The sequence below is a fragment of the Leucoraja erinacea genome, chromosome 14, assembly GCF_028641065.1.
Source record: "Leucoraja erinacea ecotype New England chromosome 14, Leri_hhj_1, whole genome shotgun sequence".
In the NCBI taxonomy this organism is placed as follows: domain Eukaryota; kingdom Metazoa; phylum Chordata; class Chondrichthyes; order Rajiformes; family Rajidae; genus Leucoraja; species Leucoraja erinaceus.
Window position 1 is genome coordinate 8615496 of NC_073390.1, and position 15070 is coordinate 8630565.

The window sequence follows — 15070 nt, forward strand, 5'->3', positions numbered from 1 at the left end:
ACAACCATTTATAACCATCTGTACTTACGTACTGCATGAACATGTGGTACTCCAACTGTAACTGCTCAGACAGGAAGTCTCTGCAGAGGGTAGTGAGGGGAGCAGAGAGGATCATTGGCGTCTCGCTACCCTCAGTACAAGAACTGTTCCAGAGCCGCTGCCTGAAAAAAAGCACTGAGCATAGCAAAGGACAGACTGCACCCACTCCACACACGTCTAGATCTCCTGCCATCAGGAAAGAGATACCGCAGCATCAAAGCCCGGACAACCAGACTGCTAAACAGCTTCCTTGCACAGGCTGTGAGGCTGCTAAACAGTCATTCCACCTGATTCTGCTGCTTTTGCACTGACAATTTAATAACTGGCACTGAGTAATAACTGGCACTGGCTCGGGTCACTTAAATCAGCTGCCCTGGACATTTTACGACTTTTTTTAAATTGTATTTTAATGTTGCTTTTTTACCTGCACTTTTTAAAACTATTCGTACTGTTTTTATCAGGAACTGGGTTGTTTTTATTTATGTGTGAAATGTATAAGTTTTTATGTGCGATGCTCCGGTATTCCCTGAGAAACGTCTTCTCATTTTGTACTGTACAATTTGTTGCTTTGCATGATGACAATAAAGAATGATAAAGAATGATGATGATGATGATCATACATTAAAAATGTATTTCCACTACATAGATTTAAATTTATTAGAACTGAAATTTAGGAAGCTCTGTGGCCCCCTTCATTGAGCCGGTGGCCCCCTGAATCCACAAATTTTTCTGTGGCCCCCTGAAATTTGCCATGGCCCCAGGTTGGGAATCACTGATATAGACGATGATGTGGAGAGATACTGTAAAGAACAATGGATGAAAGATATGCAAATAAAGTAACGATGTAAAGGAAACGGGCCATTGTTAGTTATTGGTTGGGTGAAAGGCGGGCGCCAGTAAGCCATGAGTTAGTTTGTGTACGAGAGTGGTTTACTGACGGGCTGGGTCGCGGTCAACATCGCGGACGGAGGCAGAGGGAGAGGGAGATGTGCTGCTGTAAAACGGGCCCGCGCACACCGAGACAAGTATTACTTATGTTCTCTCTCTTGCTAATAAATCTGATTTGTAACTAAATGGACGAGTGAGCCTTTTTCTGTTCTACTGGTCAGATCCTTGAACCTGTTCCCTTGTAACACCACATCACATGAAGCCCACTCTCAGACACAGACAGGGCAGGAACTGGTTTATGTTCCATTGGGGGGGGGGGGGGGGGGGGGGGGGGGGGTGGTTTGCCAGTTGCACTGCGGTTTAATCCTTTCTCCAGTTCCATTGGGCTTTTATCTCCTGACATGTGAACATAATGTTCTATATACCAGCTGGAATATTCCTGTCTCACTTTGAGCTTCATGGCTCAAGGTTTCCCAGGATGGAGATGCAACACTTCAGGAATACTTTGAGGACATCTTTTCGAATGCCTTCCTGATAGTCACTTCCCCCGGCAGAGCTTGCGATAGAGTATGTTTTGGGAGTTTGATGTCGGCCTGTGCCTTGCTCAAGGGAACCAATGGAGTGTAATTTGGGCCTCGCTTGTGGGGATGTTGTGGGGTTGCGGGTGCTGACATTGGTTGCGTCAGTTTGAAGGATTTAGCAGAGGCAGTATCATTGGTATCTTACGTGCACTATGAGGCGTAAGAAACATACAGATGGCCAATGATCATTGATGCCCAGTACATGGTGAATTGCCGATGGACTCTGCCCTTGAAGAAATAGAACAAGCAAAAGAAAGGCACAAAATGCTGGAATAACTCAGCGGGACAGACAGCATCTCTGGAGAGAAGGTATGGGTGATGCTTCAGGTCGAGACCCTTCTTCAGACTGAGAGTCGGGGAGAGGGTGTTTAGGAGGAGAGCAGGAGGAATCACAGGGGGGTGGGGGGCAACGAGATAGGGTGTTGCAGAATTCCCACTGGAGGGAGGAACAGAACCTCTTCAACGTAGGCTTACCTTTGGGAGATTTTGCAGTGGAGCAGACAAAATGTAGAAGAAGGTACTACAGATGCTGGTTTACACCAAAGATAGACACAGAATGCTGGAGTATCTCAACGGGACAGGCAGCATCTCTGGATAATAGGAATGGGTGACGTTTTGAGTTAAGACCCTTCTTCTGACTGAGTAAAGAGAGAGCAGGAGGAATCGTAGAGGAGGAGCAACGGGAGAGGAAGGAATCTGCTGCCCTTGCTTCAGTGTCTGTAGTAAATTATTTGTGATCTGTTTGCACGGCTGACAGCAAATGGAAAAGGGACTTTAAAAGATAAATAACATTTGGGTGATAGGGACGGGTGTGAATGAATGAATGAATAAGTTTATTGGCCAACCATGTACACATACAAGGAATTTGCCTTGGTGCTCCACTCACAAGTAACAACACAACATACAGTAACAATTAAGAATGACACATAATACAGTAAACATTAATAATAAAACACTGTACTAGTACACATAGCATAGTATGGTGTATTAGCATAGCAGAGTGGACACATTAGTGGACCAGCAGCCAGAGCTCTGGCTCCAGAGTAAAGCATGGAATGCTACCATGACTGTTGGGGAATCGAGTAAACTAATAAATTGTGATTTTTTAAATATCTGATCTCAGTAATGAAACCATCAATTTATGCAATTCAGATTGTTCACTAATGATTGGTGTGGAAGGAAGCCGTCAGTGATGGCAATTCTTGGCCTATACATGTCTCAGACCCACCAATGTGATTGATTCTAAACTGTTCACTCAGGATGAAGATTAAGTGCGTGTGACACGCAGATTAAAAAACAAAGAAATAAAACAAATAAAATCCCGAAAAGGAAATATTGAGAGAGAGAGAGAGCAGTGGATTGGAACTGTTTGGGGTGTTTGTAAAGAGCACTGATTTTGTTCTTGTACTTCATGCTAGTTTCTGCAACACATTATCATGTAACAGAAATCATCGTGTTATAGGCTGCGTAATGATATCTTGTTTTGTTCCATCAAGGACATGCATATTGGGTTTTCAATGCCTTCTTGATAGCATCTTGGTCATGTTTACTGATACAGGTGGTATTATTAAGTCGCAGATATTTGTTAAGCTCAATGCAAATTCTTCAACTGTGTGGCAATTGAAGCATGTTCTCAATATTATTAGTTCAAGCCTCTGCATTGAAAGTCTAAGGAATAGATCAAGGCATTGAGAAATAGATGCACATAGTCTCTTGCCCGGAGTAGGTGAATCGAGGACCAAAGGACAAAGGTTTTAAGTGAAGGGGACAGATTTAATAGGAATCTGAGGGGTAGCTTTTTCACACGAAGGGTGGTGGATATATGGAACAAGCTGCCAGAGGAGGTAGTTGTGGCAGCCACTATCTAAACATTTAAGAAACAGTTAGACCGGTACATGGATAGGATGGGTTGGGAGGGATATGGACCAAACTACATAGGTGAGACTAGTGTAGCCGGGACATGTTGGGCTGAAGGGCCTGTTTCCACACATGATATTCTATGATCATAAATGTGATCATTACAATTCTGAATTTGAAGAAGTAGTATGAAATGAGTGGATTTTCCAAAATTACATTTCCAGGAGGTATTTGATAAGATGCAACATCAAAAGTTTATTGCAGAAAATAAAAAGCATGTTGTGTACAAAGTAATATATTACAAGATACAAGATACATTTAATTGTCATTTGGACCCCTTCAGGTCCAAACGAAATGCCGTTTCTGCAGCCATACATTACAAACAAATAGACCCAAGACACAACATAATTTACATAAACATCCATCACATCGCTGTGATGGAAGGCCAAATAAACTTATCTCTCCACTGCACTCTTCCCCCCCCCCCTCCCCGATGTCAGAGTCAAAGTCAAAGCCCCCGGCTGGCGATGGCAATTGTCCCGCGGCCATTAAAGCACACCGGGTCTTGGTGTTAGAGCCCCCGGCGTGCGCTCGCAGAGTCCCGCGGCCATTCCAAGCCGCGCGGGGCGGTGATGTTAGGCCCCGCTCCAGGAGCTCTTCGACCCCGCAACTCGGGCGGGAGAAGTCACCGTTGCGAGAGCCCTGAAAAGCGGTCTCCCTCCAGGGACCCGCGGGCTCCCGGTGCCGCCGTCCGCAGACCTGCAGTTGAAGCCTCCGACTCACCGGTCGGGCCGCAGCAGCAGCGCTCCTCCACCGCTCCAGACTCGGCCAGCTCCGCGACGGTGAGGTGAGTCGTCGGCACCAGAGTCCCCGGTCTCTTCCTGTTGGAGGCCGCTCCTCATTGCAGCCCCAACGATAACGTAGACCCGACGAGAAAAGGTCGGGTCTCCCGTGCAGGGAGAGATTTAAAAGTTTCCCCCTTCCTCCCACCCCACCCCCACCCCCCCACACACACACCCCAACAAAAAATAACAAAAACTACATAAAAACATAGACAGAAAATAATAAAACGCGGACGGGCTGCAGAGGTCGTGTGAGGGTAGGAGGTGAGGGTAGGAGGTTGTCTGGCCACCACAAAACGATGTTTGTATACATAGGTATTTTTTGTGTTGAATAATATGTTGCGAATAGTATGCCTTGGCGATCAGTGCTGGGCCTTAACTTTTTATGATTCATTTAAATGACTTGGGATGAAGACGGCTTTGAGATTGCCCATTTATGGCGTAGACAAGGCTTACCATTTTCACTGAGGGTTTCTCCTCCTTAATTATTGGGCAAAAGTAGACAGATTCTTGATAAGTACGGTGTTGAAAAGTTTTGATGGATAGATGGGACTGAAGAGATGAATGAGGTGATAATCAGACTAGCCATAATGTTAGCAATGGTGGAGGCAGGCTAAAGGAATCAAGTGGCCTACTCTTGCTCCTAAATTGTGTCTTAATATATGAATACATTGAATGGAGGAAATGTGTTAGTTTTCCCATGGGTTTATGCTGCCTGAGATCTACGGTCACATTGAGCTTCGATCTAATGCTAGTGGAGGTTTCTTTGTATTTTGCTATTTCTTGCTCTTTGGAGCATTTTTCAGTCAATTGCTGCCCTCCATCACCTGATATCTCCACAAGTACAAATAACTATTTGTAATGTATACAGCTGAAATAAAGTTGCATTCTCACAGTATTTGCAAGTCTCCAGCTGAAATAGAGGGTATTTCTTTTAGAAATATACCAGCCTGGCTTCCATTTTAGTGGGCACGAATAGATCGTACATCTGGGGTTCTCTGGATGCCTTTCAGTTTCATGGTTGACTGGAAGAAATAGATTTTGAAGGTTGTGAGAATATGATTGATCCGGGTGTCAGGGAGCTGAAAATTATTTGAGCAAAAAAAATATTTTATCCATTCATCCAGTCTGAATTAGAGATCTTTAATCCAACCAGTGCACAATTTAATCACTAGCGAAATGAAGAACAAAACCTTCCGAGTCTTCTCCTGTATACCAGAAGTACCAGCATAATATAGAGGAGGCAGCTTGGAATATATTGGAATATAATGTTCCAAACTGGATTATGTTTCATAAACGGAATGAGAATACATTGTAATAGTCATGCAGATTTATCTGTAACATAAAATTAAATGTTGGCACTGCTGTTAATTATTGAAAGACATGTAAACAATGATGTTCCTCTCCAGATGTCATTCTTTGATTGAGAGTTGGAAATATCTCTATTTGTCATGTGAATTTACATTATAACCTAAATTTGAAACGGCTCATGCTCCGAAGTGTATGATTTTAAAACTAGAGGCTAATGGAGAAACAAATTAAAATCTGAAAGATTCAAAATGAGCAAATGTCTCTGTGATATGCCACAGTGCAATATTACTGAAGTGACTATAAGATACTAGTTTACATGATTCAAATTTCACATATGCACAGAACGATGACCTACAATTTTGTAGTATTTGACATTTACCGGTAGGATGACCGAAAATCATTCAGAATATTATTTACTTAACAGCAAGATTTGATTATTAAAGGCCAGATGAATTTTTGCTTTTAAATGTATTTCTACAGATATTTGTGACTCGACGCTGTGATCAGAGTGTATTGTGCTGTGTGTTTTAGGATTGTTGTCAAAAACGGCTAGAGGCTGCAGCTGAACACAATGCCTGGCTTGTTAAACCGATCGACATGGGCACCTCTCCCCTTGAATTCATCCTCAATAAAAGCCTGCACGAATGGTTACTCCCTCAGGATTACCACGAGCCTTACCTATACCAACCCAGAGAGTGAACCGGTGGAAGGTAAGCTACTGAATATCCAGTGCGTATGGCAGAAGAAACAAATGTATTTGGCATTAAGGAATGCAAGTGCATAGAAAATATCAAAAACCAAGGTTTCCTTCGGGTTTGACTTGTTTGTTATAGTTGTGGTTTTAAATGGGAATTGGTGTGTAGCAAACCACACCCTTGCCTATCACTCAAGTGTGATTTTAACGTGGTTTTAAATGCCAATTGGATTCAGTGTAAACCCATTTTCCACAATCTTTTGTAGTTTTCAAGAAATATCACACTAGCCACTGGCCCATCTCCTAAAGATGGCATTTCCTCAGCTCAGATTAATTATCGTTGAGTTTTAAGACCATGTTGAAGCTCCACGAATTAAACAATTTACCCGTGTCATTGATTGACACACTTCAAAAACATTTGAATATTATTCTTTTCAATTTACAAGAAATTGCTGCACACCAATTGCAGCTGTATAAGGTTGTTTTTGAAGCCTCTTTTGTTTATTTAAAATCACTATATTCACGGTAGACTAGCTAATCTGAGCAAATTACTTATATACTTATATATATGCACACCAATTGCTACCAACATTCATCAAGAAGATTAAATTACTGCTCGTGAAATATTTCACGCTGCAAATCATCTTTTCTATATTGGATTGCAGAGCATTCGTTGGTCGAAAGGGAGAGACCATGTAGTTGTGCAAGATGAGTTTCAGGAAAACATGGGAATAAATACTTCTTCAAAAGAATGCCCTGTTACCTATCGCCATGTGTGCAAACATGGCAGGGTGGCATTGATGATGTATATCAGCTGATTATAACTGTTTGAAGATTTTTTTTTGCTTGGAGAGCCATCTCTGCATCCCACATTCCTACATTCAGAATTCCCACATCAGATCTGCTGAGAGTAAATTAACTGAGGATATATTTTGCTCTTCGGAGCAAGAAAATCTATTCCCTGTTGCCGAACGTCCCAATATTGGCCAAACAAACAGGGATAACGTATTATGTAGTCCCATTTTAACAAGAATCACAAAACATGGGCTGCATATGGAGCTAATAAACAAAATGAGATAGCAATTCCTTTGTTAATAAACTAAATTAGACCAAGATTAATTGATGCATATCCATTTTTTTCTGTGGTGTTTTAATATCCATTAGAGTACACCAGAATTTGACATTAATTTAAAGGTTTGCAGTGTCTGCCACATAAAGTTGATTGCTGCTTCCGATACCTGCATTGGCATGGTTAAACGTGAGAGTTTTAGAGATGCTTCTGCTGATAATATGCTTCCAAACAAGTTCTGCCCTTACCGTCTTTGCAGATGGAATCGTTTAGAAATCACTGATTTTGTTTTTTTGCTTTGTCTCGGTTGCCTGTGAAAGTACTGCATTTGAATATCTAATTTGATTATCTAACAGCTTACCTGCCAAATCTGTAGCCGGAAGGCATAAAAGATCCTAATATCAACTGAGGTTGGAAAAGATGAAGTTCACGAAACAGAATCTACTAAATCGTTGTGGCAGTATTCTTTACACAATCACCACGGTTCCTCTTGTACTGTTGGTCCACAATAGCTAAAAAGGCTATTAAAATCAATTTGTTACTATCTATTCAAAAATATTGTAATGACACTAGAAACCAAAATTCTTTTTTGTAAGTCTTGATTCTTTTTCAAGGTGTATTTGTTTACCTGCTGGAGGAGTCAGAAGTGGTGGTTGCCTTTGAAGCTTTGACAGCAGGAAGACTGGTGACCATCCAGGTCAAGAGCCGGGCACGAGCTGATGATTGCTGTTTTGATTGTTACAACCGTGCCAATCAGGCTCTGCAATGTAACAATGGTAAGTGAAAGCTACAGAACACTTTCCACTTATACTCTCAACTGATGGTGTTTAGAAAAAAAATAATTCTGCAGCCATTGTATTATCTCAGTTAGTTTAATGTGTATGCAAATGTTGAATTGTACTGATAACTAAATTGTAACGTTTGTGTTTTTTTGAAATTAACGCTGCCTCCTTAATAACGGCTAGGTTTTACTGTCTGAGAAGAAGTTCAAGGCATAACCAATAAGTCTTTTGATTATGGAGACACAAAGATCTGCAGATGCTGGTTTGCAAAAAAAGACATAAAGTGCTGGAGTAACACAGTGGGTCAGGTAGCTTCTCTGGAGAACATGGATAGGTGACTTTTCGGGTCTGAAGAAGGGTGCAGATCCAAAATGTTGCCTATCCTTGTTCTCCAGAGATGATGCCTGACCCGTTGAGTTACTCCAGCACACTGAGTCTCTTCTATGCTTGGGGTTTCTTAATAGAACATTTACAAAGCTCTTCTTATTCACCTTGTTCTCCTTGGCAAATATTTAAAAGGATGTGTATAAAATTGCTTCATCCATCTCAAAGACTGATTTGCAACAAGTCAAATGTTAAAATTCAACCATGAAAATATTAGAGCTATTGCTTAGAGGTTATGAAAATCCCTTGCTTAATTAATTTTGCATATGCATGACTATTGCTTAAAGCATTTGCATGTGCTAATCTAGTAATGGGTCAGTTGCAGTTATGGCAATACATTAGCACAGGAAAAGGAATACATTGCACCAATTTAAAATACATAATTAATCAGTACTTTAACAAAAAGGAACCAATCTGAACAAAACATGATCTGCACTGTGATCTGAATTAAATGGATCTGCGCTAGTATTAAGAAGCGATATTTATTAAATTATTTATTATTAATGGGATATTCAAGGTGTTTATTATGTTCATATACTGGAAATAAACCGGAACAATATAATGACTAGATACACCTGCTAACAGTAGAGAGGGTTATCCTTGACCTATGGTGTCTGTGCTGTCTCGTTTCTAAAATAATTCACTGCCGGTCACCTGCTCCAAATATTCAAGGTGGCCAAGAATCTCATACTCCCACAAACCACAGCACACACAGCTCTTTCCCTCTCTCTAGTGTCTTTTTAGGCAATTTCACACAAAATACTTCATCGTTAATGGCTACCTAAATAGAAACAATACCTTACCTCTATTCACATGAAAACATTTTTTAAATGATCAGATTTCCTTGTCTACCCCAATGATAACAGTCTCTTCAAACAATGCTTTTCGAACCCTGCCATCATTTACTGAACACATGCCATACCTTCCTTAAAACCTCACATTCTTTCTATGACTTTACGCTCTTCTCTACACATAATATACCTAGAAGGTACACAAAAATGCTGGAGAAACTCAGCGGGTGCGGCAGCATCTATGGAGCGAAGGAGATAGGCAATGTTTCGGGCCGAAACCCTTCTTCAGACTGCTCTGAAGTCTAAAGAAGGGTTTTGGCCCGAAACGTTGCCTATCTCCTTCACTCCATAGATGCTGCTGCACCCGCTGAGTTTCTCCAGCATTTTTATGTACCTTTGATTTTCCAGCATCTGCAGTTCCTTCTTAAACATAATATATCTCGAGTTTTGTATACACCTTTCCTATAAATTGATCATTATTCCTTGTCAATGCTCGCTCCAATGGAAACAATTCTATGTATGCATATTTTCATACTCTTAAAGTTATCACTAGCTCTAAAGGTAATGGTAATGGGCTTATTGTAGGAATTTCATACAACATAACACATACTTAAACTGAAAGCACTTCCCAGAAGGACGAACCCAAGAAGCACAGGAGAGGGGGAAATACATATTAGTGCGGATGTCAGGAGTTATAGGGAGAAGGCAGGAGAATGGGGTTGAGAGATAGATCAGCCATGATTGAATGGCAAAGTAAACTTAATGGGTCGAATGGCCTTGTTTGCTCCTATAATATATGAACTTATGAAATGCATTGGTACAGGTGGATATTTCCTTTCTACCTGAGAGACGTGCAGGTTTTCCAATCGGCAACATTCGATAGGGACTAAGACTGATCACATTTCCAAAAAAACTCAAATGTATATTATCCCAGCAACTGAAGTATTAAATGGTTTGAGAAAATATGGGTGAATAATTTTTGGGAATAAATGTATAAAAATTAGAAACAAGCAGTTTGCATCCGGTGAAGATATTGCTGACACCTGTGCCTTGTATAATCTCGAATAATTCATCACACTGTTTATGAAAAATTACTGTGCTCACTATCATTGCACTATTTCCATATTCCATACCAGTTAGTTAAATACAAAGGATGATTATGACATGTTATTGGTACGTTAGTGCTGTATACTCAAGAAATTGGCACGCAACTTCCCAAAATAAGTGGGCATTATTGGCACTTTTACACAAAAGACTCCATCATTAATGGCTACCTAAATGGAAGAATGATCTTACCTCTATTAATACAAAAACATTTAAAAACTATCAGATTTCCCTGTTGCCTACCGCAATGATAACAGTCCCCTCAAGCAATGCTTGCCTAATCCTGCTATCATTTGGTGAAAGCATGCCATAACTTCACATTCTTTCAGTGACTTTTTACACTTCTCTAAACATGATATAACTATAAATGAATTCTGAATTTTAACTCTGAGCAATGACCAAATTGAACAGATCACAAGCCCACCCTGCAACATCCTTTGTTTCATTGCCTCAGCAGGTCCCATTTTTCCAGCTAATTTAACCATTTCCCCCCCTCCTTGGAGAGGTAACTGGAACATAAAGGCCGTTGTCCTATTGAGCTGCAGAAATCAAGGGCCCAATATCAATTAAAAAAAAAAAAAATTCTTACTTACCACCTCATTCCACATATTTGAATGTGCCATTTACCTTTTATTCTTCTTTTCCTCAAAAGAAGAGTTCCAGCTCACTGCTCTAGTGGTCTGCAGTTTTTTAATGGCGATCACAGATTTTTCTTAAGTAGCTGTGCCTTCAGCAGCTTTGGAAATGAATACTTGAGCACCTTAAACTTGAGTCTTTATTGTATGGGTTTGCAGGTCATCTGATATTGGATGAAGATATGGATAGAACGACTTTCATTGTGAGCACTGGGTTAATTGGTTCACGGGACACCATGACGATATTCCTTAGTACTACGTTGGAGCTTCAGACACAACCGAATGGCACTGTGCAGGTGTCGTTTCCTTCTGCTTTCATGCCTCGGGTATGCAGCCATGAGGGGAAGCTCGAGTCGACAAGAAGAGATGAAGAAGGGTGAGTCCTGATAGGGGATGACTTCACATGGAGTCCTGTGGCCAAATTTCATATTACTACAGCAACACCAAACATTTGCATTATATTGAGCCTTTGACATAACAAAATTACCCGAGGGGTCAAGAGAAAGATTAAGAAACAAACAGGCGACGCAGATGCATTTAACGAGATGTTGAGGCAAATGCTATAAGGTTGAATCTGAGCACAAAAAAAATAATTGAAGAACTTAAATCAGTTTAAAATGGTTATGAGGTTAAATTTATTATAACATACTCCACAGGTGTTAGCCCATATACTTCGAAATGTTCAAGTATAATATTTATAAATTTTGTTTCCAATGCATTTTAATATTTCTACAATTAAAGTATGTGTGGAAGTTATAGGTAAAGGCTGACAATGGTGGTGTAGCAGAGCTACTGCCTTACAGCGCCAGAAATCTGGGTTCGATCCTCATTGCATGTGCTTGTCTGTGCGGAGTTTGTACGTTCTCCCCGAGATCTGCATTGGTTTTCTCTGAGATCTTCGGTTTCCTCCCATACTTCAATAACCCATACAGGTTTGTAGGTTAATTGGCTTGGTGTATTTGTAAATTGTTCCTAGTGTGTGTAGATTAGTGTTAATGTGCGGGGATCGCTGGTCGGTGAGGACTCGGTGGGCCGCGCTGTATCTCGAAACTAAAAACTAAACTTAACAGTAATGCTTGGGGGCGTATTGTAAAGGGGCTGTCCCACTGCAGCGACCTAATCTGTGGATTTAGACGCGTTTGCCCTCGACTCAAACTCGCAGCACGAGTTTGAGTCGAGGTCATAGTAGATCACTGGAACTCTCCTTCATGCTCGAGGGAAGTTCCCGAATACTCCTGGCCTCAGCTAGGTCGCGGAAAATTTTTTCAGCATGTTAAAAAAATTTCCGGGAGTAAAATTTGGTCGGCATGGTTCTTTTTGACATAGTGCAGTGGAGTGGGGTGTGCGCGCGTGTGCATGCGTGTGCGCGTGTGTGTGTGCGTGTGTGTGTGCGTGATCCAGCTCGAGGTTTTCCAGGCGAGTGCCCTCGAGCGTGAAGGTGGAAGGCACTCTTCGTAACTCACGTATTAGGTCGCCGCGGTGGGACAGCCCCTTTAGGGTTTAGTCAATAGGGAAGGAGAGACTGGGGCAGTAGAGACCAGGAACTATTTTCTGATTAATCGTGGATTACCTTGCTGGTTTTGTCATTCTGAATGTCTTGCTCAGCAGTGGATTGAAACTTTCAAGGTTTCAAGGTCAGTTTATTGTCACATGTACCAATTAAGGTATAATGAAATTCGAATTACTATACAGCAATACTAAAAAAAAAAGCAACAAGACACAGAACTATATAAAAGTTACCATAAAGATCCACCACAGCGGATTCCTCACATTCCTCACTGTGATGGAAAGCAATAAAGTCTAATGTTCTTTCTCTTTATTCTCCCGTGGTCGGGGCAGTCAAACCATCTGCAGTCGGGTCGATTGAAGCTCCCGCAGCTGGTGGTTGAAGCCCCTGCATCAGGGCGATCGGAGTCCCCCACGTAGGGTGATCGAAGCTCCTGTGTCGGGGCAATCAAAGCTCCCATTTTGGGCCGGTCGATGTTCCTACAGCTTGGAGTTCCCGAAGCTGGTCTCTGACTAGGGACCGCAAGCTCCGTGATGTTAAAGTCTGCAAGCTCCCGCGTAAAGCTCAGCGGTCGATGCCTAGCAAAGGGATCGCGGGCTCCATGATGGTAAGTCCGCAGGCACCCACCCGCGGCGGAGCTCTTGAAATCAGTCTCCAGCAAAGGCCGCCAACTCCTCGATGTTAATCTGCACTGCGGACGGAGATACAATACAGAAAAAAATTGCATCTCCGTCGAGGTAAGAGATTAGGACAAGTTTCTCCCACCCCACCCCCTACATAAAACAAGCTGAAGACCACTAAAACATCCATTTAACACATACAAACAAACAACAAAGAAGGAAGGAACAAACAGACTGTTGGCGAGGCAGCTATTGCTTGTGCCACCTGGTGGAAGTGTATGATGGATGATTAATTTAGTAGCACTAAAGTGGAAAATCGGGAGGAAATGGTGCCCCTCTATTTTCAATACTCATTTCACAACAAATGGAATAAAAATTATTCTTCTGATCCACAGCTGCATGGCAACCTGTTTTCACCAAGTAAAGGTATTCAAATTAAACTCAGAAAAATATAATTTTACTTCGGAGTCACGTGAGTGACTGCAGTTTAAAAGACGGACCGTCAGGTAAGTTAAACTGAGGTCGGCTTTACTTGTGAAAGGAGAGCCGTCTGATTTCTGTTTTCAGAATGAGTGCGACTAAGAAGAGGCTCTCAAAGAGATATGTCCCCCGCTCGACTCCAACGGAGAAGCGTTCCATCTATGGGGGGCAGCAACAGGCGGTAGGACCGCTTACCGGGCGCTCCGCCATCCCGACACCGTGCCGAGCCCAGTCCCGCTAGTGCCTGAGCAGTGGGCTGGATGTAAAGCTACCCGAAAAAGCGTCCGGCCGGTGGTTTCCGACTCGTCGGACGGGGACGTCTCTCTACCCGCACGGGGGAGAGACAGCCGCCTGAACCGCATGGAGCGGCTCCTGGAGCAGGTGCTCCAGCGAGACGCGCTGAGTGATGAGCGCTCTCGCAGGGGGAGTTCAGGCACTCCCTCCACAGTGCCTTGTGCACTGCCCATCGCTTCCTCCTCACCCGAGGGTAGCTTCGGTGACCAGGACTGGGCTGGTCAGGAAGAGGGGACGCTGGCTGAAGAAGTCTGGAGTATGCAAGGGGTGCAGGACCAGGAAGAGCTGCTGGGTGTGGTGAACCGCTAGGTGGCAGCCCCACGTGCAGGAAGGCCATTAGAGCCTAAACTAGCGGCCAGCATTAACCACCTCTCCAACAGGCCCCTACAGGAGCAGGTGGTTAATGAGGCCTTAGAATTGTACACAGCTCCAGAAAATTGTGAGTCTCTCAAAGTGCTGGCTGTCAACAGCCAAATCTGGGGGCACGTCGGGACAAATATTCGGAACCAGGAGCTGAAACTGCAGCGGATCCTCAGGCTCCTGACGTCAGCCATCACATCATTTGCTCGTTCTGTGGACAGTACGGAGATGACCATTAACCAACTCTTGCGCTGTTGTGCAACACGCAGTTCGAGATAAATAAACTCCGTAAAGAAATTATAAGACCTGCCCTAAATCCAAAATTCGCGGGGTTGTGCAAAACCCCAGCCACTGAGCCAGACACACTGCTCTTTGGCAAAGACCTCACGAAAAAAGTAAAGGATATGGAAGAGGCCTCTAAAAAACTTTCGGTCTCATGAGGGCAGGCCCCGGGACGAGCAAACCCAAAACAACAATACCCAAGCGGCAGCACCCCATCGCGTCCACCAGTCGACGTCTACCCTATGGGATTGGTGAAAGCTCGGGGTCCGCATATCACCACCGGAAGTCTTTTTTAGACCAAGGCCCAGAGCGGTCCCCATGGAAAATGCTCCACCCCCAAACATCACCGCCACGTCAGACAACGTGCAAGACTCGCTGGTCTGGGAAGAGACAGAAGAAACACCCATAACCATGGAGGTAGGTGGGTCTGGTTCCTACCAGCATATAGAAAGTAGGGGCGCAATACTAACAGGGGGGAGATTACACCTGTTTAACGAAGCATGGGAGTCTATCACGAGTGACAAGTATATACTCAATAGCATTAGTGGAT

The 15070-nt window shown here is 42.8% G+C and overlaps 1 protein-coding gene across 5 annotated transcripts in view; it reads left to right on the forward strand.

Annotated features, from left to right (window-relative positions):
• The window catches only part of vwa5b2 (von Willebrand factor A domain containing 5B2), a 128383-nt gene that overhangs the window by 43444 nt on the left and 69869 nt on the right, over window positions 1–15070 (forward strand). For all 5 annotated transcript variants that reach the window (XM_055645545.1, XM_055645544.1, XM_055645547.1 and 2 more), the window contains exons 2-4: window positions 6050–6228; window positions 7896–8057; window positions 11137–11353. In XM_055645545.1, coding sequence (XP_055501520.1) covers window positions 6090–6228; window positions 7896–8057; window positions 11137–11353 — 518 coding nt within the window. In that variant the 5' untranslated portion in view covers window positions 6050–6089. The remainder of the gene's footprint in view (window positions 1–6049; window positions 6229–7895; window positions 8058–11136; window positions 11354–15070) is intronic.